The 27,529-nt window shown below is 32.4% G+C and overlaps 1 protein-coding gene across 1 annotated transcript in view; it reads left to right on the forward strand.

The window, feature by feature from the left end:
* ATM (ATM serine/threonine kinase) overlaps positions 1-27,529 on the forward strand; it is a 121,122-nt gene that overhangs the window by 57,758 nt on the left and 35,835 nt on the right. The window contains exons 32-45 of the mRNA XM_051986938.1: positions 277-409; positions 3,130-3,225; positions 5,692-5,863; positions 7,508-7,649; positions 8,500-8,676; positions 9,263-9,440; positions 10,637-10,724; positions 13,527-13,682; positions 16,342-16,450; positions 18,799-18,887; positions 19,051-19,153; positions 19,949-20,097; positions 25,501-25,605; positions 26,670-26,789. Of these exons, the coding sequence (XP_051842898.1) occupies positions 277-409; positions 3,130-3,225; positions 5,692-5,863; positions 7,508-7,649; positions 8,500-8,676; positions 9,263-9,440; positions 10,637-10,724; positions 13,527-13,682; positions 16,342-16,450; positions 18,799-18,887; positions 19,051-19,153; positions 19,949-20,097; positions 25,501-25,605; positions 26,670-26,789 (1,817 nt within the window). The remainder of the gene's footprint in view (positions 1-276; positions 410-3,129; positions 3,226-5,691; positions 5,864-7,507; positions 7,650-8,499; positions 8,677-9,262; positions 9,441-10,636; positions 10,725-13,526; positions 13,683-16,341; positions 16,451-18,798; positions 18,888-19,050; positions 19,154-19,948; positions 20,098-25,500; positions 25,606-26,669; positions 26,790-27,529) is intronic.

Below are 27,529 nucleotides of genomic sequence, written 5' to 3' on the forward strand. Positions count from 1 at the left end.
TGCATGTTTGACATTTTGTCTGTTTGATAGGTGCATATTATAATTTCATATGTATATCTTAATAACATTAATTTTAAAGCAACTCTTCAGCATGGGGATTGCCTAATAATAAGTGTTATAATTACCATGCTTGTTATTCTATGAACTTCTTATCTGTAATGTCTTTTACATCCTAAACAATCTAGTATACTGGCATATTTCTAGAGCTATCATAAATCAATCTTTAATTCTTATTTATTATTGGAAACCATTTTAAATTAAAGTTTTTCTTTCTAGGAAATTAATCATTTCCTTTCGGTAAGTGTCTGTGATTCACTACCTTTGACCAGACTTGAAGGATTAAAGGAGCTTCGAAAGCAACTGGAACAACATAAAGATCAAATGAAAGACCTTTTGAAAGGATCTCAAGGTACCAAATTATTATGGCATGGTTTTTACATGTTAAAAACTCATTACTTAGAGGAATTAAATTAAGAAAGGTTTTTAAATAAAGCAGACACTCCTTTCATAATATTAATCTTCCCTAATTTATCCCTTTTTAGAGTTTAGATTTATATATATAAGATTTTTTAAATTTGCAAGCAAACCTGTAATTCTTTTACATGTCATTTTATGTAAATACTAATAACAAAATTAGAGAGTTTCATTAGTGTTTTTAATTTTTGTTAATGTGTATTTCTAGATTAAGGACTTTTTTTTCATATGACTTAGAGTAGAATATGCCATTCTAAGTCATATGAAAAAAAAAATAATGGCATATCCTTTCAAGATGACTTCCTGCTGTCTTCAAATATTACAGATATGTGAAATTAAGTAGATTGGGACAAATAAAATTTCCAATTTAGCAGTAGTTTCTTTTTAGCTAGATCTTGATTCTCTGAATACAGCAAGGGATAATGCATTTGTCTGTAATATTGATTGTAAATTGTGTTACAGTTATCCTTGTTCTTTGCCACCATTATTCTGCTGTGGTTCAAGTGTAACTAACTGAACCTTAATTTTCTGTTATGTTTACACTGGTTTCTTGTTTGTATTGAAAAATACAAGTTACTTGTCTAGATAATAAAGAATTTACAGAGGTGTGTCTTTGGTTTGAACTGGTTTATATTCTAGGTAGGAAAGAAATAAATACAAATAACTAATACAAAATAGATAATAACAAACATATAATAGTGATACAGATAGTACAGTTCAGAAGAAGGAATAGTTACTTCTGGCTAAAGTTTTAAAATAGTTGGAAGGGATAGCATTTAACGTAGGCCCTGAAAGATGATAGAAGTTGGAGGAAGACATTCTTGGTCACGGAGATGATGAAAATACCAAATTTGTTTGGGGAACAATGAATAGTCCAGTTTGATTAAAGCATAAGCTAAGTAAAGAGGACCTGTAAAATGTGGAAAGGTAGATTGGGACCAAAATATGAGACACTTTGAATGCTACACTAAATAGTTGGAATTTTATTCAGTAGACTATTAAGAGTCATTAAAAGTTTTTGAGTAAATAAATCCCCATAAATCCTCAGCATTTTTATACATCACCAACAAAACCCAACAGCAAGAGATACAAAGAGAAATTCCATTCAGAATAACTGTTGATACCATAAAAGTTTTTGAGTATTAAAATAACGTGATCAGGGTTACATGTCATATGATTTAATATAGATATATATGTGTATTTTGTTCTTGAGTTGAAACAGTTATAATGTAGTATTAGGAAATTTTTTCTTTATGTACATGGTGATCTGCTATTTTTTTGAATTAGTATTCATTCATCTGTTACATTATCTTATAGTGTCAATTTTTCTATATATGAATAAAGCAGTGTTTTAGCCTTCTCCCCTTCGAAGATTATTGAACTTATTTTAATTATGTAAATTTTCATAGATGATATTTTTCCTCTAGACATGAATTATTCTAAGAGTGGGTCATGATTGTGATGATTGTGATGTAAAGAAAAAGCATCAGCATTTTTTTTTTTAAATGAAAGAGATGGGACCAATGAGTATATCCTTTCTATGGAAATCTAACTACAGACATTTTTGTTATGAATTCTGTGTTCCTTATTGAACTCCATTACTGGAGGACTAGAAGGAAGAAAATATGTGTTATTTTATATTCCAGTAATTCCTAAGAATTCTTTTTGTGTTTTATTTTAATAATAGCATACACACACACACACACACACACACACACACACACACACACACAATTTTTCTATTTCTCTCTGTCTTTGTCTCCCTCTCTCTTTCTCCTCGGTTCCTCACAAAATATTATTGCCACATTTCTGCATATGAGAACTTGAAATTTTTATTTTATTTTTCTGAGGCAATTAGGGTTAAGTGACTTGCCCAGGGTCACACTGCTAGGAAGTGTTAAGTGTGTGAGTTCAGATTTGAACTCAAGTTCTCTTAATGTCAGGGCTGGTACTCTATCCACAGTGCCACCTAGCTGCTCCGAACTTGAAAAATTTAAGTGACTTCCATGAGTCCCATAGATATTAACTGACAAAACCATTTTCCAAGTCCAGTGCTCTTTCTACCATATTGATTGTGTTTTACCATCAGCACTAATGATTTTGTTCATTCAGGAGTTCCTTTGAGTCTTTGGCTTTCATCCTAAAATTTTCCCTATAAAGTTTTTTCTTCCTATGTTCCAGATGTTGCTGGTTGCATTTTTACTATTTATATAGTTTCATTTGATATTTTAAGGGTGTTTCAAATATATTTAATGCACACTTATTGAGGGGAATATACTTGAAAAACAAACAACAAATACTTCAAATCTGCTTATTACTTGTGTGAGCATGAGGTGAATCTTTTAACTTCCCTTAGTTTTGGTTTCATCATTTATAAATCTTATAAATGAAAATGATTGAACTTGACGATCTCTGACAATTTTTAGAACTCTGAATCTCTGCTCAGTGAATTATAATCAGATAATTTATTTGCTTGTTGTGATTATTATCTCACCTGTAAAATGTAAATTCCTTGAAGGTAGGAATTATTTCTTTTTTGTCTTATATTCCCACTCCTAACAAGTGCTTTGCACATAAGTATTTGTTTTTGAACTGATATTTTAAGTATTTTTAATATTGGGATGTTTGTAATTTTTTTTTCCTTCTTAATCTTAGATAACCCACAAGAAGGCATTATGGTGAAGCTTATTGTGAGTTTACTGCAGCTATCCAAGATGGCAATAAACCATACTGGTGAAAAGGAAGTTTTAGGTAAATGATTTTAAATTTTTTGTTATTTATATTTAGCACTTATTTTTAGAAATTTTGAATTCTGCATTCTCTCCCTCCAATTTCTCTCTCACCTATTGTGAAGGCAAAAAATGTGATAACAATTATACATCTGAAGTCATGCAAAACATATTTCCATATCAGCCCTGTAAAAGAAAAGAGACTAAAAACCCTGAGAAAAATAGAGGTATATTTCAGTCTGCATTCAGATCTTATCAGTTACTTTTCTGGAGGTAGATAACTTTTTTCATCACAAGTTCTTTTTTTCTTATCAGTTACTTTTCTAGAGGTAGATAGCTTTTTTTTTTTTTTTTTTATCACAAGTCCTTTGGAATTATCTTGAATCATTGTCCTGAGAATAGCTAAGTTACTTATAGTTCATCCATATTATTGCTCTTACTGTGTAGAGTGTTCTTCTGGTTCTACTCACTTTGCTTTGCAATAGTTCATCTTAGCCTTCTCAGGTTTTTCTGAAAGCAACTTGATCGTCATTTCTTCTAGCACAGTAGTATTCCACACAATCATATATCACGAGGCAAATTCATTAGCTTAATAAATGTCTCTAACTTTTCATGACCAGTTGTTTAGATCTTATGTATGAAAATCTCCACCACCAAAGGAAAGTATAGTGCAGTTTTGCTAATTTGGGTATTAGGGAAATAAGGCATGTTTGATTTCTTTCATACTTCTTTTTTCCCTGCTTAGACTTAAAAGTGGATGATAGGACAGCATTTGTTCATGTAAATTATTTATTTAAACAAGTATTACAAATGTGCATATCTAAAGGACTTGGAGAAAATTACAAATACCTTCCTACTTCCAGAGCTAGTCAGTTGACATGTGCCAGGCTTGTTACAAAAAAGTTTTGAGACTAAACTTTAGGGAGTAAAGCAGAATCCCATGCTTTGTGTACAGTAGGAAAAAATGATTTTTCCCCCAATGTGTTGAGGAGTTGTTCTCAGTATAAGTAGCAGATTTTCTGCTTTGTACAGATTTTCGTAGATTCAGAACAGGAGAAGGAAGAAGATATCTGGCCCAAAATTGTTAGAACTCTATTGCTTCTAATATAACAAATGATAGTACTGGAAAGTATTTCTACCCTTCCAGCATAACTTCTGTGAAATAGCACACAATCCAGTAAAAAGGTGTTTCTTTTTAAGCCCTGTAATTAGAAAATCTCACCACCTTTTTTACAAGGCAACAATTAGTTATTAAGCACTTATATGCCAGATACTGCAGGGAAAAACATTCCATCCTCACAGAGCTTCCATTCTATTTGGGAAGACATCACACAAAAGGAAACTGAAAAGCAACTGGTAGAATTAAGGTTCTTGAGGTGTAGCATGATATGAATGTCCAGGAAGGCAGAGGCACAGTTGGGAGGAGAATGAAAATCAGCTGCCTATCGCCTCCCTAAAATGGAAGCCTCAGAAAAAAGTCACCAATGGGAGGAGGGGCTGGCATGGCAGATAGAGACTGTAGCAGAGTCTTAAAGTCTGGAAAGTATTGAACGCCTGTAATGCACCTTCTGCTCATACAAACCTAGACACTGTTAAAATCTTGCAGGAGCCCAAATGCCTAATGTAATGCTTGGCAGCTTTCTAGGGTAGCTTAATGCCATTACTGTTTATAATTCATGTGCCAGAAAATTGTCCTGATTATGTGTTTTGATTCATTGTGATTTGGACCAAATCCTTAAAATCTACTCCTTACCTTGTCATTTTACTAAAACTGCTCCCTATAACATTTCTATCTTCAAATTCCCATTGTGCTATACTTAGGCTTATTTATAAGTTCTTTTAGATTCCAAGAGTAAAACCTGTCTTTTTTGTCTTCCTTTTTATCTACACCCAAATGCACATCCCACGTTCTTATTTGTGGATTTTTATATACACATAGATATTCATGATTTAAAGGTGCTGCTTCCTTTCCTTTTCCCTTAGAATTATTTCTTTTCAGTAAAGCATATTTTTTCCACTCCTATATTTTAAGTGTACATCTCATTACACCAAGTCTTAGAGATGTCTAAATTTATCAGCTTATGTTAAAATTGCAAGTTCATTTCTTTAAATGCATATATACTGTACATTAGTATGTAGATAGATGTTAAGGCCATAATTAGTTTTTCCTGTCACCTCTCCATTGCTTACTGGCTGAGAGGCTGAATGATCTGTCTAGAGACATTGATGTTCCATGATTTACAGTCATTTAGTAATGCTGGAAGGTTATTGGTGTTAAGAAGAGCCTAAAACTGTTAGAAATTTGAGGTTATTCAAGACCTAAATAAATTTCTTTATTCCAATCTAAATCTTTTATGATATAATTGAACTTTGAATTGTGAAGAAATAGGCTTTTCTTAGCATTAAGAGATTATTTTACTTTTTTTCAACCCTGCAGCAGTTCTGCAAAAGTTCAGCTTTTATACCAAAATGGTGTTTCTATTTGTAGAGGCCATTGGAAACTGCTTGGGAGAAGTGGGTCCTATAGATTTTTCTACCATAGCCATTCAGCATGGTAAAGATGCATCTTATTCTAAGGCTATTGACTTATTTGAAGATAAAGAACTTCAGTGGACCTTCATAATGCTCAAATACTTAAATAATGCACTAGTCGAAGATTGGTGAGTACTTAATGATTGTTTCTATGCAATACTACCTAATTTTTCTGTCCCATAGGGAATGAGATTCGTATATGTGAATTTTCTATGTATTCAGTTGTATTCCATTGTCCAGCTCTTTGTAGTATTTTCTTGACAAAGATATTGGGATAGTTTGCCATTTATTTCTTTAGCTCATTTTCAGATGAGGATACTGAGGCAAATAAGATTGAATGATTTTCCCAGAGTATCTGAGGATAGATTTAGATTTCAGCTAGATTTGAAATAGCACACAATCCCGTAGATTATCAGATAATCAGTTTTGTTTTATATATGAATTGTATATGAGATCAAATTTGAACTCAAGTTTTCCTAGCTGTAGGCCCAGCTCTCTATCCATTATGCCACCTGACTGTAGGAGGAGGCCTGTACAAATCAATTATAGAGTTAGAAACAAGATTTGAACCTGATTCATTGTGTGATGTAAAGTGAGAAATTTAGGATGAATATCAAGTTATGTTCCTGGATGATTTGAAGCAGTGGTTGGACTCTTGAGAATAATATAGAAATTCAAAATAAGAATAGGTTTGGGGACCAGAAGAAAGATGATGAGTTCTTTGAACATGTTGAGTATGAGATTATCTTTGGAATCTCATTTTGAAATGTCTAATAGGCAGTTAAAATGTTGGACTGAAGCTCAGGAGAGACAAAGGATGGATATATAAATATTCATAAAGATACTAATTGAATTCATGGGAGTTGATGAGATCACTAGTGAGAGAACAGAGAAAGAAAAGGGAAGGAGACCTAGAGCGTTTGGATATACTCAAAATTAAAATTAATGATGGGAATACCACCAAGTGTCCTGCAAGATGTCAAACTCAAAGAGAATTGTACATAAAGATTGATTTGGATTGACTTAGTAAACTATGGTTAATTATGTTTTGTGGTATTTTTATTTATTTTGTTAAATATTTCTCATTTAGGGAGGATTGTACCATGTTTTTGACACGTCTGGTATAGTGGATATAGAGTTGGCAGCAGAAGTTCAAGTTCTGCCTTTGACATAAACTGGCTATGTGACCTTGGGTAAATCATTTAACTCTTGAGTGCCTCAGACAACTCTCCTAAGTCTTTAAGATGGAAATCAGATGCTGTTCTACAGAGGGAATTTCCTTGACAGGAAAGCTAGTAAAATCACAGTTCCAAACTGAAAAAAGAAGAAAATAACTATATGGAACATATAGGATGATACAAAGAGAACCAAGATATGGTCTCCCTTCCTGTAGCTTAAGATGTGAGAGGGGCCAGAGAAGAATATGACTAGCTAGAAATAAATAAAACACAAAATAGGACATAAGTACTTCTGAGGGATAAAGACTACTTTTTGAGGTCAAAAAGAGGAAAGATAATGAATTTGTTTATGAAATTTGTAATAGTAGTACCACTGGACTCAGTGTGGGTTATGGTATATTCTTTTAAGTTGAAGGATCATGTCTAATCTTTTGTCTTCATCATTGTATTACATGATTATATTAAATTCTTCTATGTATACTTCTGAACTCATTTTCATGCTTCCTAAGGAATTTGTTGATCGTTTGTTAAATTTATCAAAAGTGCTTATGTAATGTGTTAAAAGGTTCTGGTTCAAATGTATATACTTTTCAGTGTTAAGGTTCGATCAGCTGCTGTTGCGTGTTTGAAAAATATTTTAGCCACAAAGACTGGACATGAATTCTGGGAGATATATAAGAAAACAACTGACCCCATGCTTATATACCTACAACCTTTTAGAACATCTAGGAAAAAGGTATGTTTATTACTTGCTCAGTAATTAGAGAGTACGCTTTGAATGCATAGCACTCAGTTAGTATCACTGGAAATAGAGAAGAATGAGATGTAATTCCCTTCAGAGAATTGATCTTATTCCACTAACATTTTAGCCAAGAAGGATATTAAAATTGTACACTTTGCAAATAATTAAAAAAAAAAAAAACCAGGGCTCTGAGGATAGGTAATTCTTTTACTTCCCATCTTTGTAAACTGAGTATTTTTTTCCCACAGCTGAGTAGGCTTGGTTTTCCTAATTCTGCATGGTGATAGAGTTGGGAGATTATCTTGCTTGATCTCTACATGAAACATGAATTCTCTCTATATAGTATCTTGATATGTAGTCATCCAAGCAACTTATCACAGTGTTCTTTTATGAAAAGAAAAGATAATATAGTAATTGTTTAATTTTTTAAATTTCCTTATCCTTAAGCCTTTGCATTAGTTAAGAAAGTAAAGAAGAGGATTTACTTTGATAATTTGTTGTTTTCTATGTTTTCCTCACTCAATGTTCCATCTACTCATGTCAGGTAATTAAGAAATAATTCATTGTTGATAATTTAATTTTGGAGCACACCATTACCACTAAATATTTTGCTTTTGCAACTGTATTTAAACTGTATTTAAAATTTAGTGCTTTTTTAAGGCACCGTTGCAAACTTACTCTGTAACAAACTTACTCTGTAATATATGTGAAAATAATACTTTCACATACATTATCTCTTTCCATCCTCAGAAAATCCAAGAGGAGATAAAGTAACTAGTGGGATCTATTAGAGAAAATAGTGTCTCATTATTGTTTTCATATGACTTGAAACTTATCTTTCTAGTTTCTAGAAGTTCCTAGAATTGACAAAGAAAATCCTTTGGAAAGCTTGGATGATCCAAATTTGTGGGTTCCACAGGAAGAAAATCATGATAGTTGGATCAAGACATTGACTTGTACACTTTTGAAGAGTGGGGGCATAAAAAGTGAAATTCTTTTGTTATTAAAGCCACTATGTGAAGTAAGAAGAATACATATGATCTCTAAGATTCTGCTTGGCTTTTTTGATCTCTTGTCTTTTGCTTTAAAAAAAAAATTCTCTTTATTTTGCATAAATTTTGCTTTTTATTTCATTTATCTGTAGTAATCACAGTCTTCCACAAATGTTTTATAAATCTTCATAGTTGATGGCAAACCTCATCTTTTTGGCATATGTAGTGTATTTGTCTTAACTTACGTATTATTATTCACTTCCTAGTTTTTGCTTTCCTATAGAAGACATATATTTTCCTCTAGTTTAAGTTTGATATTTTATTCAGCTCTATGTCATTCAGTTCATATCATACATCTCATAAAAAGTTTGATATACATTATAAGTAACTGCTCTTACTAAGAACTAGATGATTTTAAAACATTTTTCATATTTTGATATCATGGCTCTCTTCAGGTGATTGTTGTAAATATTAGTGGCATCTGTTTAGTATATCTCTATCAAATCCCTTAAGATCTCTAAAAAAATGTAATAAATCTATGAAAAGGAATGAAAATATGAAATTTGCCATGTTATTTTACCTAAACCCTTTACCAGATATATTTGTGTATTTTAGGTGAAACCCAGCTTTTGTCAATTTGTGCTTCCATATTTGATTCATGATATTTTGCTCCATGATACAAATGAGTCCTGGCGAAATCTTTTATCTGTGCATATCCAGGGATTTTTTACGAACTGTTTCAGACATTCCTCACAATCCAACCGATCTACAACTCCTGCAAATATAGATTCAGGTATTAAAACCTTCCACTATTTAATTGTTATTAAAATAGAACCAGACTTACTTTTATGTAAGGAATCAACCCTTCATTATTCATGCCAGTGAAGAGAGAGAGCAGTGGCTTAGATAATAGAACATTTGCAAGGAGTGCTTACCATCTGGGGGAGGGGGTGGAGGGAGGGAGGGGGAAAATCGGAACAGAAGTGAGTGCAAGGGATAATGTTGTAAAAAATTACTCTGGCATGGGTTCTATCAATAAAAAGTTATTTAAAAAAACCAAAACCAAAACAAAACAAAACAAAAAAGAACATTTGCTCTAAAAGATCAAAATTACAAGTATTTTATTTTCACTTGATTTAATAGTGAAATTTGTGAGAGTTTGGGGCAACAAAATTTCTTTTTTATGTTTTTTCTTTTTTAAAAAATTTTTAATAATGCCTTTTTATTTTCAAAATATGTGCAAAGATAGTTTTCAACATTTATCCTTGCAAAATCTTGTATTCTAAATTTTTCTCTCTCCTTCTTTCCCACCCTCTTTCTCTAGACAAAAAGTAATCCAATATAGATTAAACATATACAATTCTTCTAAACATTTCTATTATGTTTTTCTTAAGTTAGTTTTGAAATTACTTTGTTTTGTGTAAATATACCTCAAGTAATCACATAGAATTATGAGGTAGCCAGCAAAATCAACTCTATGATTAGAAATAACCATATGTAGTCTAAAGTATATATGATCCATATGTATGTAAGCAAAAGCTTTGTATAAATGTTTACAAACATCTTTATGCTTTTGATTTGTTAAAATAATATATCGATTAAAACAAAATTTTTATACATTGTTTGGTCATTAATAACTTTATTGATAACTTGGGAATTATTTTTTAAAATTGTTTTCAGGATTCAGTTTAAGTTTTATGTTTTTGATATGGATATAGATATTTGGCACAGCATAAAAGTTCAAACAGTAGCTTCACTTGTACCATATACTTAGTATGAATTGTTCACCATTTTGCTTCAATTTTTAAAAAGAATTCTGTAATTCTTTATTCCTTATCCATTTTATTTTATTTTTAGAGGAAATGATTAAAAAGCTATATGTGAAAATTCACACATCTCATAGATTGATTTAAAATTTTTAGGTAATACTTTTTGATTTGATGGATCAGAAGAAGTTCATCTCTGCCATATTTTTTTTTTTTAATTTAGAATCAGAATTTCTTTTTCGAGGATCTTTGAATAAAAAATCAAGACGAACAATGCTTGACGTTGTAGATTATATGAGAAGACAGAGAAGGTAATGTATGAATTATCATGATCTTTTTTTTTATTTTGGAGGTTGAATCATAAAGAAGAAAAAAAGCTTTTATTTTACCATGTTAATATTAGTTGCTAGCTTAAGATACCTAAAGTGTTAGGTAACTATTGCTGCCACCTGCAATAACCTTAAATAGCTTATGAAGGCAAATGGATTGCTATCCTTCTTGGGGAAATTAGGGTAGTTAGAACCCAAATTAAACCATGCCTGGGCTACCAGAACTTGGTAAAGCTTGCCCTTTTATGTTGATCTTTATATATCTTATTTATTAATCTGTGGTTACACACCTGAACCTGTTTATAATTAATTGGAACTTGTCTAAGGGACTTGGGGTTCACCTAGTCCAACTCTCTGATTTTATAGATGTAGAAATTGAAGTACAACGAGATTGTGACTTGTCTAGAACCACACAGGTATGAAGCAACAGAAATAGAATTAAGGCTTTTTGAATAGATTCTGAACATGAATAGTCAAAAGGCCTACCTTCTCTTATAAGATTAAGGATAATATGTTAACATCTGCTTGGCTTTGTATTGATAAGTCTTGTTCTTGGGATGTAGTTTTACCCAGAATCTACCATTACCAGTCCCTCTTAATTCCCAGGCCTTCAGAAAAATCTCTGGCCACAGTCTCGCATGGGGGCCTCAATCAGAGGTCTTCAGAGATCCCTGGCCACCACTTCACTGAGCAGTGGTTCTCAAATTTAACAGAGCACCTGAGGACAGCTGCATGCAAGTTCAAGATCTTTATTCCACGCGTACACATCCTGCCCTAGCTGACTTCCTGCTCACTCCTAGTGAATTCCTGAGGAACACCTAGTAAACTCCACCTACTTCCTGGTCCCCACAGCTTATATAGGGTCTATGAGGTCACATGCACAGCCAGTTAGAGAAGGAATCGCCTCCATTGATGATGCAGATCTCAATGAGACCAGACCTTCTGCTCACAAAGCAGCAGTGGCTGCTGATCACAGAAAATCACATCTGGGGATCTCAGGCTTTAAGGCCTTTGTACTTCCTATTTCACTGTGTGAGGCTCCTCCCCCAACCCTTACATTGGAACTATATCATGTTGCTGTTGTCGTATTGATTTTTGTCAATAAATTTGCTCCTCAAATAATACGTCCCCAAGTGGCCTACATGGATAGGTCAATATGGTTCATTTTTTTCAAAGATGTCTTTTGTTGTATAATTTTAGAATAAAGAAGTCAGGATAATATAGTAGGAGAAGCTGAAATATGAATTTCTAGCCTTTCCTATACATCTCAATATGTACTTGACCTCCATCTTCAGGAAAATGAGGAAATTAGATTAGGTTCTATCTACCCCTTAAACTTAGGTTCATTGGTCCTCTATACTTCCCCATTTTCCTTTTTCTGTGTTTTTAATTCCTAGGCAGAGTTGCTGAAGAATTTTGCTAATACCTGGGCTTTCTGAATAGTATAGCCTAACCTCCTTTTTTATCACACAATATTGTCTACATATGATGAACTATAATGTGATAATATTGTAGAGGAAATTCATGTTTCATGTGTTGGTTATGTGTTAAGTTAGGTGTTCTGTGATTTCTTTGTAGTGCAGGATTGTGTGGTCTTAGTTCCAATTAGTTTTATATTAATTTCTTTCTTTGCTGTTTTATTAGTAGCAATTCTAGATGAAGATTTTGGAGTTGGGGGATTTTGAAGACTTCTTAAGTAATTTGAAAATTCAAGTTTTAGAAACAGTTTTGTGCTGATTTGTCTTATTGTGAACCTATTAAAGGCTAGGTTTCTTTTCTGCCTTTTCTTCTCTTTTTCCAGTCACCATTTCTGTTCTTTCTATTTTGATTATTTCCTTAAACTCATCTTTAATTCCACCTCTTTACAAAAGCAACCATAAGCCTTTAAATATTTGTGTTTCTAGATTAAACAGTTTATATAGTTAATATCCCAGAATCTCCCAGAAGACAGAGAAAGAGTAAAATTTTCATTATTATTAAATTGACTTTAGAATCTTTCTGTTACAGATATTCAAAGAAATAGGATCGGCACCAGTAACTTTTGCATAATAAAATGTAATTTTATAGACATGTTGATTTAAAGTCTTTTTTTTTTTGGAAAATTCTTTTTCATTTTTATAATAATAGCTAATTTATACAAGTAGGTTTTTGTAATGACCGCGTATTTAAAATCAGCCAGAGTCAGGAATTCAGGTTAAGAGAAAAATCTTCAATCTTTATTGAAGTGAAGAGGTGAATAAGGATTGTGATAGCAATATGGGCAAGAAAGATTGTGATAGCAATATGGGCAGCTGCGACAGGAAGCCATCTAACAGAGGGGAATCTGAGCTGAAAGGTCGTCGCAATGGCAAAAGCAAGCAGTCTCTCCTTCCCCTTCCTTTTCCACTCCCCTGCCTCCACCCACCAAAATCGTTATTTCCTATACAACACATCAGGACTTGCACAAAGAGTGGGCGGGGGCCATTCTTTCTCCAAGCTTATATATTAATGGAGTATGGACCAATTACTATTTAGCCTCGTGCTTGGGACCTCAGTGCATCAACTCGAGCCTCAGCCCATTACAGGTTTTAGAAGCAAAGAATATCAGAACTAAATAAGAGCTTTAGATATTAAATATTTTGAAATAAATTATTTGTGTATGTAGACCACTAACAAAGCAACAGGGTAACTTGACTTTCTAGTTAGCTCACTATTTTCTGTATACCTGTCATTATAGTATTATACTGGAACTTTTTAATTAAAGTTTAAGAAATTGATTCTGATTCACTTTTAATTTTTTATCAGACCCTTCTCAGGGACAGTTTTTGATGATACTTTCTGGCTGGAGTTGAATTATTTGGAGGTCGCCATGGTAGCTCAATCTTGTGCAGCTCACTTCACAGCATTACTATATGCAGAAATCTATGCAGATAGGAAAAACTTGGATGATCAACAGAAAAGGTAATAGTTTGAAAAAGTTAAAATTCTTTCTATTTATGATGGGATAAATTTCCTTGGATTTGGGCAGGAGGAGACTTTTTTAAAAAGATAGTTTAGACATAGTCCTTATATTAAGAAAAGCAGGGGATGCCACTGTTCAGAGTATAGAAAAGTTCTTTTCTGGTTGAAAGAATTGTATGTAGTTGGTAATAAACAATCTCCTTTACCAATTAAGAATACTTAAAATTCCATTTGATGTTAAATTGGTGAGGAAAGTAAAGCTTTTTGTATCACTTAATGTGTCTAGCCCAATGATGAGGCTCAGTCTGTGTTTAGTAAATATTTTTTGAATGAATGAATGAATCAGGTCTTTGTTTCGGTTAAGTTTATCACTAAATCTAAATCACTAAAAATTTTTCTTGACAAATGAGAAATTATGAAGGTTATTGTTACAGTTCATTATTTCAGCTTATGATCAAATAACTGGACAAATTGGGAAGACAAATACATTGTTATGTTCTGCTTTATAGCAATGTAAGGTTTAATGATTAATGAAAGAGATTACTTTGTGTAACTTATGAAATTAATCTCATTCCTTACTGATTTTGATTGAGATCACCATTAGTCCCTCATCACCTCTTGCTTAAATTATTGTACCATCCTTCTAATTAGTTTCCTTGCTTTCCCTTCTTCACATATTGGCTGAATTAATATTTCTAAGCCCCCTTAAACTGACCTTTAACATAAAATCGTAAAATTAGCGGTCTTCACATTATAGCTACAAATTATTTTTCTGCAATCAAACTGCAACTTATATTATTTTACTTATATCCTGAAAGCAGCATGGCATAGTGGGCAGAAAGCCAAACCCTGTAGAGTTAAAAGACCTGAGTTTACACCTTGCCTGAAGTATTTAGTAATGATGTGATCCTGAACAAGTCATTTTACATTACTATCTCATTTTCCTCTTAGGTGAAATTGGAATGTTAATATTTTTGACATATCTCACAAGTCTAATTGCAGGATCAGATGAGATAATAGCATCTTCCAAATATTAAAGAGCAATTTTAATGTCAGTTATTAATTCTCTTAGGCCACATTAGCTTTTCTGTGCTCATGCCTGGAATTCACTTTGTAGTCTTCTCTGCTTCTTAGGGTTCAGCTAGGAGCACTTCTTAGGAAAAGATTTTGTGATACTTTTAATCCTTAGTATTACCCCTTTCCCTAAATTATTTTAAATTTATATATATGTACATATTTTTTCTAGTAAATAATCTTGAAACTCCTTGAAGATGGGATTATCACAGTAGCTCTAGCATCTAGCCTGTGCTTTGCACATAGAACTCACTTAATAAATGTTTGTTGAGTTGTTTGATGATGGATAATTTTTTTTAATGGAACTAAGAAGATAATGGTTCAAATCATTGGAAAAAAGTATAGTACTCTCATTTTTATTGTCGCTATGATCTTTGTGCCATCTTTACTTGATTTTTAAAATCAGTTTTAATATGAAGGAATGTGTGTTCTGCCGCAATTTGTAAGAATGAATCTTGATCCTTTGCCACAAAACTATTCCTATTGAAAGAGAACATAAAATGGTAAAATTAGCAGTCTTCTTCACATGTTGGTTACAATTTTTGTTTAAGAGCCAGTATTTTAAATAAATATTTTACATAAACATAGTGAGACTTTTGTATACTAGAAAAACAGATATCTGTACTCTTGACTTCTAACAAGAGTTATTTTAATTCCTTTTACAAATTATTTAACTTTCATGTCTTACACTTATCTCCTGCATAGAATGTGACTAAAACGATCATGTGTATAAATGTAGTATATGATGGACCAGATTTAGAGTCAGTATCATTATTTTTAATATTTAATAATCTTTAGACTAATTACTCTCATAAAAAGTGATTCTTTATCAGTTTGAAGGTCAGAAGATATAAGTTTTGGGGGCAGCTAGGTGATACAGTGAATAGAACACTGGACCTGGAGTCAGAAAGACCTGAGTTCAATTGCAGCCTCAGTTGTATGACCTTGGACAAGTTACTTAACCCTGTTTGCCTCAGTTGCCTCATATAAAATGAGCCGAGAAGGAAATAGCAAAACACCAAAGTATTTTTGCCAAGAAAAATCCCAAATGGAGTCATAAGAATTGTTGTATATGACTGAAAAACTGAACAAGATTAAAAAAGATAGATGGAAATTGTCTTGGGGGTTATTTAATCCCACCTCCTCCTGTTAGACTGGAGGAATCTAAGCTCCAGGGGGAGGTTATTATTTGCTGAAAGATACCCAGATATTTGAACCCAGATTGTCTGGCTCCAAATCCTCTGCTTTTTATTTTACGTTCTTAAAAGTTTGTTATTCCTTTCTAAATATATATTTAGTTGTATTAATATTTATATGTAGCAAAAATATATGTAATCTCAAAGTACTGACTTCTCTTTCTTCAAAATAAGAAATATTTAAGTTCTATTATAAATATAAAGAGTTATAGACATGCCTGTATTTGATGTGTGGGGGTTAAATTTGATTAATTTATCAAAGTTGCATGATAAATTTCGGCAGTTTGTGTTTTCTTTAGTAATCTAATTTTGAGGACAATCAGGAGTTTGTATTAATTTTCCACTACACACTGTATTCAGCAGTTCAAATTGGGTACTTTCTTTTATAGAACTACTTTCTCAGCAAGCAGAAGTTTAACATTTGAAGATGGAAGTCAGTGTACAACTATTTCTAGTTTGAGTGAGAAAAGTAAAGAAGAAACTGGAATAAGTTTACAGGTAAAATAGAGTGCCTCTTTTTGGACACTAATAAAAATTTTCTAATAGTCATTATTGAAGTCAAGAGTGTATAGAAAAAATGTATATACATACATATATATGTATATATGCATACACACACATCTGTTTATACATGTTATTTTAAAACCAAATTATTACTGTGTTTAACCTAATAGGCTTTTAAAAATACATCAGAATTTGCACATTACTAAAGCAAGTGGGAATTTTTTTTTTTTAACACAACATCCTAAGTAGATACAATATAAATTCATTAATTCAGATTCTCCTAGTGGGAACTTTTTAAAAAGTTAATATCTGGGAAAAAATTTGTCTTTGAATTTTTTTTAAGTGGTGAAATCTATATTACTTTGATGGATCTGTGATCTAATCAAGAGCTACTGCCAATAGTGATGCACTTTTCAAACCATACATGCCTGCCCTATGGAACTCTTGCTCATGTCTTCTTATAAATATTCCCTGGGAGGTTCACTTGATGTTCTGAAGGCTTTCCTAGAGATTTCTTAATACCAAATTGTTGGAATCCTTACAAACTGCTAACTAATTAGAGTTGATCTAATCTTACAAGAAGATTTTGGCCAGAACCTGAAACAAGGTACTAAGTAGAACTAATTAGTACAATGCTTGTGTTTACACCTTTGTGTTCACACCTCCCTTAAAGCTCTTTGGGCCAGAGAGCACTATGGGAGAAAACCCATAATCCCATTCTCTCAGAAGATTCACATATAAGGCCAATGAAGAGAGAGCTATTCCAGAATATATTTTCCACTTGGCTGGCTGGTCGCAGAGGAAAGTTCAGCTGGACTGGAGAGGAGCAACTCTGGTGCAGATAGAGAGCACTTTGATAGATTTCAGCGGAATTATGCCAGAAGCCCTCTCTCCGAGGCAAGGCAGAATATTTTCCATTTGGCTGGTTGGTGGCAGAAGAAGAGTTTTCAGAGGAAGAAGCTACGAGTCGAGAGTTCAGTGGACAATCAGATTCATCTTCATCTCACACCACTGTGGTAGGTGGCTGGGCTCCTGAACTTCCCCCACTGAGACCAAGCTGGTCTGAAAGATTCACCAGAAAGCTAGCCGAGCCCCAAGTGAAGGAGACAAGAGATTCATTCCATCTCTGTGTTGGCTGGAGCCTGAAGAAAGCAGAGGCAGAGGCTGAAGGACAGAATCCTTGGATTTGGCGACATTCGGAGGGAGCTCTTGGAACCAAGCAGAGAGATAGACCTCTAAGCTAACCGGGCTATATTGGAGATAATAAAAGATCTGAATTTTTATCACCTGGCGGTGTTTTGAGAAGAAGAAGCTCACCACACCAAATGGATACCAGTGGAGTGGGCAGTCCCTCAAAATCATTTTTATTTGTTTGTTTTCCAGTCACACATTTACCAAATGAATTAATAGACTTAATAATGGAAACAGAATTTAAGGTGATTCTTTAAATTTAAAGTTCAAATTGTTTTTGAGTCATATTTTTATAGTTTTATATATTGAGTTATATTTTTATGAAATATAGATAATATTTCATAACAATTTTCATTTGTCCAGGGTCACACAGCTAAGAAATGTTAAGTGTCTGAGGACAGATTTGAACTTTGATCTCTAGCTGCCCCTAAGTCAAAAAAACTTTTTAAGAGTTGTGAAACATCTTATTATTATTGTCCTAAAATTTATGCACTTTTGAATTTAATATAACTTGCTTCAGTACTTCTAGAATCTAGAATAAGGATACATAATGCTTTCCATTAGAGCAGAACAAAAGCCCTCACTGAACAGCTTAATAGATTGAGAGGACAAAAGGAGAGAATAAATATTAGATCTAATGGTTTAGGGAACATCTTGTACCAGTGCAGATCTGCATCTGCTGTGCAGTCTTCCATCTTAGAGAATTGTCCAGACTGCTGCTCCCTGGGTGATTTGCTCGGGGTCACGTGGCTAGTAAAGTATTAGAAGTGAGACTGGAACTGATGTCTTCTTGACATCCAGGGCCTCTTTCTCTGCCTCATTGACACTCATATGCTTCACCTTAATAGAGGGTCTTATGACACATGCACGTTTTTCTGGGCTGACTGTCAAGACTGAGCAGAAATCTACCACATTTTCACCACTTAAGTCACTGGTGACTTAAGTATTTCATGGAATACATACTTAAATATAATTTCATTCAATTTATTTGTAAAATATGAAACTATAAATTTGGGAAGGGGAAGAAATTGTATCTTGATCATTCTTATATAGTTTTTTCTTTTTTTAAAAAATTATTGCATAATTTCAAAGATAACATTAAAATTTACAAAATTACATTTCTTTTCTCTTTTGGTATTCTCGTTTTCTAGGATCTTCTTATGAAAATTTATAGAAGTATTGGAGAGCCTGACAGTCTTTATGGCTGTGGTGGAGGGAAAATGTTACAGCCTCTTATCAGGCAAGTTATTTCAAATGCTTTAAAGACTAATTAATTTCTATTTAATGGTATTATTTCTTTGGTAAATCATCATATTTTATATTTCTTCTGTGAAACTGTGAAGAGTCAATAGCAGTTAAAAAAATTTAAAGATTTTTTTTGTTTTTTGTTTTTTCTGCCACAGGATAAGAACATATGAACATGAAGCAATGTGGGGGAAAGCACTTGTGACCTATGACCTTGAGACAACTCTCTCCCCAACTACACGCCAGGCAGGAATAATAGAGGTACATTTCTTCATTTTTAACAAAATGTTCACTATGTATTTTTCTATTCTTGTTTTAATGTTTAAGTAGGAAGTTTATGGACAACAAATTAAGGAGATGTTTTTTATTGTAATTGGTAGTGAGAATTGCAGTTATTATTTTTACATTAAATGATGTCTTAAGAGTTGTTTTCTCTAACATTCCATCATTGGCTAATATGTCAAAGCAAATCTAAACTTTGAAAGATTGAAAAATCTGGACTTTGTCTTATAATTTGAACATTTGAGTTAGAATACAATATAAGTAGTCTATTACTTTGAATCAGAACTCCTGTTTTGCAGTTGTTGGAAACCTGATGAATGATATTCCTGAAATCATGTTTTCATCATAATTTTAGTTATTTACTTTGCAAATTAAAAACTGCAATTTAGAAGGGCAGTCTGCTCACTTTTACTTCAGAAATCTCACATATTTTCAGGGGAAAAAATGGAAGTTTTTTGAGATTTTATGTGTTCAGAAATAGAAGAAGCTGTGAAGGATTTAGAGGAAACAGTAGTGAATTGATTATAGTGCTGGGCCAACCTTTTGGTGATTAATTTTTCCCAGTTTTAGCTTGATTTTTCCTTAGGTGATAAATACCTAGTTTATGTTTAGCAAGGAACTCAAAGCTTCTCTGGCTTTATAGCATCTGCCTGAGGCTTTATCTTTTTACTAAAAACTGAGTGTTCCACATCAAGATGAAGCATTGGACTTAATGAAGAAGGCTTACATTAAGATCTTGTTTATACATTTATATTAATTTTCATTCTTGATCAGGCCTTGCAGAATTTTGGTCTCTGCCACACTCTTTCTACTTACTTAAAAGGACTAGATTGTGAACATTCAGAGTGGTGTGCTGAGCAGCAGGAACTTTGCTACCAAGCAGCATGGAGGAACATGCAGTGGGAATACTGTCCTTCTCAAAGGTAAAAAAAAAAAAAAAAAACACAAAAAAATTTTTCTTCCTTCTTCACTATCCCCAGATATAGGTGAGATTAATGTCACAGTCTTTTAAAGATAGATATAAGAAGGAATTTAAATTTTTTTGTTTCTTAAAACGTATAAGCTGCTGACATACCTGGACATATACAAAATTATATTAAGAGTCTAATATTAAACTGAGAAAGTTGTGGGAAAATGAGACATAAGGCAGAAAACTGTCCAGCCCTGTCAAATTTCCCCACAAATAATTTAAAATAATGCCTCAATATAAATTTTAGAGTGGTAGAAATAATCATTTGGTTAAAGAGCCATTTGTCCAGCCTCAGACAATTTGGGAGGACATTAAAAAAATCTGATCTTTTCATAGTGATCTGTCCTGATTGAAGTATAAATTCCTCAGAGTAAATACTCCTTGCTGAGTCACCAAAGAGCAAATCCTGGGGACAGCTGTGTAGGAAATAGCCCTAGTTTCCAAAGCTTTTATCCTGTACTCCGTGGGCATTGGGTAGCAGATGGGGGATCCTTCCCCTGGTGGTAGAAGTAGGGTCTATACTCACTGACCAGACAAATTCTTGGGTAAGGAATGAGTGACTGCTGGCAAGGAGTGAGCACTGGCCAGTGAGTGTAGTTGATAAGGGGTGGGGACCCTGCTGGTTGTAGAATTCCTTGCAGAATCCTTGGTTTGGTTTCAATTCTGGGGTAGAGCAGTGAATTCATGGCTTGTAGCCACCTGTGTGATAAATGTAAGGAAGACTGTTTGTGGTACCTCAAGGATAAGTGGAGTGCCTGAAGTCATTTATAGATCAATTTGTGAACCTGATGAGCAGAGACCCCACCTGGCTTTGGATTATAGAATTTTGGAAGAACTAAGAGATTAACACTCCCTCATCTGACTCCCCTCCCTTGATAGAGTTCAGAAAATAGGAGCCAAAAAACCCTTGAAGCCTGAGATATTATCCTCCATACCTTGGGAGCAGAGTCTACCTCTTTCATGAAATTAATAGCCAAGAAATAGACCATTTATTTAAAAAAAAAAAAGTAAAAAACAGAAAGAACCCAACTATAGATAGCTATTATGGTGAGAGATCAACGTTCACAATCAAAAAAAGACAATACCGTTTCTTGTAAAGCTTCACAGAAGAATATAAAATAGTGACAACTCCCTAAAAAGAATCCTTGGAGAAAGGACTCTAAAAATCAGTTGAGAAGCTGAAGAAAAAAAGACCAAGAATAACTTACCTAGCAAAGCTAAGTAAGGGAAGAGATGTATATTTAATGAGCTAAATTTTTCAGTTATTTTTGAGGAAAAGATCAGAATTGACAGAAAACTTACAAGAATAAGAAGGAAATATAAGAAAGTAAGCATGAAAGACTTAATTATAAGAGAATTAATGTGGTTAAACTGTTTACTTTATATATGAGGAAATGTTTTTTTGATACACTTAAATAATGTTATCATTATTTAGGGTAGTTTGGATAGATAGAAGACTTAAGATTGACTTAATTATGATGGGATGATCCTAAAAAATTAAACTGGGTAGGGAGAGGTAAAGAGGAGTAAATTTATCTCATACAAAAAAGAAGTAAACAAAACTGTTAAAAGTGGAAAGAAGGAAGAAGTATAGGGTAGGTAGTATAGAGAAACTTATTCTCATTGGAGCTGGGTTAAAGACTAAGATATGTTTAATAGAGTACAAAAGTCTTCCATAAATCTTATATAGAAGGTCAAGAGGATTGGATAAAGGAAGAGATTCTTAAAAGGGTGTGCCTATTAAGAAATTGTTGTTTGTTCTTCATTTTCAAAAAGTACCTGAGAAATCACCTTGTCTTGACTTGCCTATGAATTAGATTTAAGTGAGGCAGAGTTTTGCGAAGTTATCAGTCTCTTTCTTCCTGAGAAGTCCAGTGTTAAGACAAAAATCAGGACCCTGGTGGTGGCCCAGGATACAATTAAAGGAGATAAGTAGTATAGTATACTATAATAGATCATATTAAAAGGTACCAAAGATAATGAAGTAATATCCATACTAACCATATGCAACAAATGCTATAGGTCAAATTTTTAAAGGAAAAGATAATTGAATTGCAGATGGAAATATAGCAAAACTAAAATAGTGAAAGATTTTAATCTTTCCTCTCTCAACTATATAAATTTTACCAAAAAATAATTTTAAAAGAAGTCAAGTAAATTAGTAGGATCTTACATAAACTAGATATTATAGATATCTGGGGAGAATTGAATAAAAAGCAATATTCTTTTTCTCTGCAGCACATGGCATGCTTACAAAAATTGATCATGTATTAGGTCATAAAAATGTTTTAGTTAAATGCAGAAAAGCAGAAATATTAAATTTGAGCATAATGAAGTGAAAATTATATTTAATAAAGGACCATGATAACACAGGTTAAAAATTTAATTGGAGACCAACCAGCCTAATCTTAAACAATGAGTGAATCAAAGAACAAATTATAGAAATGATAAATTATTTTATTAAAGAGAATGATAATGAGACAATATATAAGAACTTATGGGATACATCAGAAACAGTAATCAGAGGAAAATTTATATCTCTAAATTCCCCCATTAGTAAAATAAAGAACAGATCAATGAGTTAGATATACAATTTAAAAAAACAGAAAAAGAAAAATTAAAAATCTCTAATTAAGCAGCAAAATCCTGAAAATTAAAGATGAGATTAATAAAACTGAATGTAAGAAAAACATTGAATTAATAGATAGAGCTAGAAGTTGCTTTTATGAAAAAAAATTGACTAATTTCATTTAAAGAAAAAAAATCATATCACTAGTATCAAAAATGAAAAGGATAGATGTGCCACTAATGAAGATTAAATTAAAACAGTTTTTAAGGAGTTATTTTGCCCAATTATATGCCAATAACAATTTAAGTGAAATGGAAAAATGCTCACAAAAACATAAACTGCCCAGATTAACAGAAGAGGAAATGGAATATCAAAAATAAACATGTTTTAGAAAAAACAATTGAACAAGCCATAAATAAGCTTCCTAAGAAAAAATTATCAGTTTCAGATGTATTTGCAAGTGAATTCTACCAAACATTTAAAGGTTAACTCATTTCAAAATTGAATAAATTATTTGGAATAAGAGGCAAAGGGGTCCTTTCAACTTCCTTTTATGAAACAGGTATGGTACTGCTACTTAAACAAGGAAGAGCAACAAAAGAGAAAGAAAATCATAGACCAGTTTTACTAATGATTATTGATGCAGAAATCCTAAATAAAATAACTAGCTAGGAGCTACAATAATATATCATAAAAATTATACATTATGAGCAAGAAGTATTTATACCAGGAAAGCAAGTGCTGGTTCAATATAAGGAAAACACTTAGCATAATTGATTATATCAATAGTTAAAAGTAACAAAAATCACATGATTATATCAGTAAATGCAGAAAAGGCTTTTGATAAATTTATTCCTTTTAAAAACACTTGAAAGCAAAGGTATAAATTGATTTTTTCCTTAAAATAAGAAACATCTACCTAAAAAGCAAGATTTTTATATCACAGGAATAAGCCACAAGCTTTCCTATTAATATCTAGAGTGAAGTAAAGATGCCCAATATCGCCATTGTTGTTTGATATTCTATTAGAAATTCTAGCAACAGCAGTAAGAGAAGAAAAAGAAATTAAAGGAATCAGAATGGGCAGTGAGGTAATAAAACTATTTCTTTTTACGGTAACTCAATGGTATACTTGAGAAATTCTAGAGATTTAACTAATACAAATACATTGTTGGTGGAACTGTGAATTGATACAAATATTTTGGAGAGAAATCTAATAATATTCCCAAAATATTATAGAACTGTATATACTCTTTGACCCAGTAATATCTCTATTAGATCTGTTTCCCAAAGTAATTCATTCTAAAATATTTATAGGAATTCTCTTTGTGGTGGCAAAGAACAGGAAATTGAAGGAGGATGCCCATTAATTGGGGGAATGGTTGAATAAATGGTAGATAAGATGTAGTAGAATACTGCTGTGCTGTAAGAAAAATGACCAGATTGATTTTAAGAAAATATGGAAAGACTTTTATAAAATAATGAAGGATGAAATGAGCAGAAACAAGAAAACATTGTATACAATACCTGCAGTATTCTTTAAAGAATAAATATGAGTAACTAAGCTCTTTTGACCTATATAAACATTCAAATCCATTACAAAGAACTTATGAAGGGCCATTCTTTTTCCTCCAGAGACTAGGTAGGTAGACAGAATTGTGTGTTTTATAGTTTCACATATTTATGTCAAATGTTAGCCTTCTGTAGTGCAGGGCCAGGAAGGGAAAAGGGGAAATGGCTTATAACTTAAATGTAACCCCCCAAAAGATGAAAAAAAACCCAAAAGAATATAGCAAATCAAGTTCATATTTTACTCCTTTCTTCCTTAAAAGTAATTCTCCAGCTATTTTGTAAAATTGGATTCAAAACAAAACAAAACAAAATTATATACTTTGAACTATATATGATAGTATATATATAATATACTATCACAGCAAAAAAAAAAAAAAAAATGCTGGAATCAAGACTTGGTGTCAAATCCAGCTCCAATATTTGTTCCTTTGTGATCTTACAGAAGTCTTGTAGTTTCTCTAGGCCTTATTTTGCAGTAGATAACTTTTAATGATCCATTCTTGGTTTGAAATTTATTACCCTGTGCTTTTATGTAAAAATAAAAGTGTTTGATTAAAAAAAAATTAAATCCATCTATCTCCTCCCCAAAAAGAAGATTTAAGCACATACCTTTAGAAATTGAATTGTGAATTTTAGTTAATATGGTATAAATTGGGGAGAGGGGGGAACTATTTTTATGTTTTTATTGCTCTATGTTTATCTTCATCCTCATTCAGTATTCCCAGATAGTGTGTATTCATAATTCCAAGCTTTAAATCATGACATAGTGGAAAGAATGCTGAACTTGGAATTACAGGACCTGAATTCAAAACCTTACTTTGTCATTAAAACCTGTGTAATTCCAGACAAGTCACTTAATTCTTTTGGACTTCATGTTCCTCATCTGTAAAATGAGTGTTGGATTAATTAGATCTAAGATCTCCCCCAGACAAAGATCTGTTAACCTACGATGCTTAATATTTAACTTTTAAAATATTCTGTAAAAGTCATAATACCCACAGTGCTGAATTATGCCTCTTCACTGCTTCATATGACATTTTTCTGCTTAAATCATGATACCATTCTTTTATGTATCATAAAAAATTTAGAACAATTGAGATTGTAATATCTCAAAAGATATTTTTAAAAAACATGCTATTTTGTCTTTTAAGTTGCTGATGAAGATGGCAGATATTAAAATTAACTTTGTGATTTTATCTTTCATTGATCTCAAAGAAAAAGAACAGAAGGACCTGGTTATCATGAATCATTGTACAATGCCTTGCAGTCTTTAAGAGACAAAGAATTCTCTACATTCTATGGAACCCTTAAATATGCCAGGTATGGAAGGAAAAAAATAATTTTTGAAGAAAAAAATACACATGTATATATATGTGTGTGTGTGTGTTTGTATATAGTACTCTAATTTTTTGATCAGTCAACAACAATTTATGAAGCATCTACCATATTCCAGATACTCTCCTAAGCCCTGGGATTACAAATACGAACTATGAAACTGCTCCCATCCTAAGAACTGTATTTATTATCAGCAAGGCTGGCTAGGGGTGTGTGTGTGTGTGTGTGTGTGTGTGTGTGTGTGTGTGTTGCACATATACAAATAATCACCATCACAAGGTAGTTAAATACCAGTTGGGAAGGAACTATTCATTTGAATAGTTCACGGAAGTATTCCTATGGAAAATTGAAATTTGGCTTTAAGGAAGTAATGGATTCTTTGAAAATTTTGTAAAGAGAATGTATTTCAAGAATGGAGCACTGGCTAATGCAAAGCCCTGGATACAGGCTTATTATGAGTTAATGAGTTAATGGAGTGAATACTAGATAATGCAGTGAATAGAGCACCTGCTCTGGAGTTTTTAGGATCTGAGTACAAAACAAGCCTCAGCTACTTATTAGCTGTGTGACCCTGGGCAAGTCACTTAACTCCTATTTGCCTCAGTTCCTCATCTTTTAGAAAAAAAAGATGGAGAAGACAGTGGCAAACCACTCAGTATTTCAGCCAAGAAAACACTATAAACAAACTCCTTTGGTTCATATACTGAATGACTGACTGCATGACTGAACAGCATATCTTAGATTTCTTGGTAATTGTAGAAATACAAATGATTGGGATAACTAAAAATTAATTAAGCAAAGAATAAAAAGATACAATTTAACTGCATATGCTTTATCATAAATATATTTTATATCTTTATTGTACATAATTTTTCTTTATTTTCAGTACTAATTTATTATTAATACATAGGATATTTTGATTTTATTACAAAGAGAGGTTATCTAGGCATGCTCAAAGGCTGTTGTAGCAGATCTTTAAAAGTTAGTTTGAAATTTTGGTTTAGTTGAGCCACCTTCTTCATTCTTAAATTTCTTTCTTCTGTTACTAGACTGAAAGAGGTGGAAGAATTATGTAAAGGCAGCCTTGAGTCTGTATACTCACTCTACCCTGCTCTCAGCAGATTACAGGCTATTGGAGAGTTAGAAAATATAGGACAATTTTTCTCCAGGTATGTCTATGATTATTTTATTTGCTTTTAAATGTTAAAACATAAACCTCATAATATCCTACATCTCAGTGCTTTGAAAAAATATTAACTACTTCAAGACCAATTACACAGGTTTATATCATTTCTTTAATCACTTAACCAGATACCCCAGGATATTTTACAAATTGATCTTGCATATTATTTGAGTTTTTCCAAGTAAAAATTCATGTTTTTATAATTTCCATTAATATTCAGATTATGTTTCATTTACTTGCCACCTATGTAACTTTGGGTAATTTATATAGTCTTACTGGGTCTCAGTTTCCTCGAGTATAAAATGAAAGGATTAGAATATATAAAGGATCAGAATTCATATCTGTATTATTTTTATCTTTTAGAACTATAATCTCATTTTTTTAAAAAAAGAGAACTACTTGGGAAGCAAATTTTTTGTGACTACCTCTTATTCCAACTCTTATTCAGCATCCTTTGAAAATAATATTCTGTGTTTATCGGGCATTTTAATTTACATTGTATTCTTGTATATATTATATTAGTTCTTCTTCATGACAGCTCTATAAAAAAAGGCAAGGAGTATTTTGTATGGTATAGTGGGAAAAATACTATATTCATTCTGAGTACCTAGGTAATAATAGTTCCATCTCTGCTTCTTGCTAACTCTTGAGCCTTGAGTAACTTAACCTCTGTATTAATCTATAAACTGAGGATATTGAAACAGATTCCAGACAACATAACATAAT

This window comes from Antechinus flavipes, chromosome 3 (genome assembly GCF_016432865.1).
Source record: "Antechinus flavipes isolate AdamAnt ecotype Samford, QLD, Australia chromosome 3, AdamAnt_v2, whole genome shotgun sequence".
In the NCBI taxonomy this organism is placed as follows: domain Eukaryota; kingdom Metazoa; phylum Chordata; class Mammalia; order Dasyuromorphia; family Dasyuridae; genus Antechinus; species Antechinus flavipes.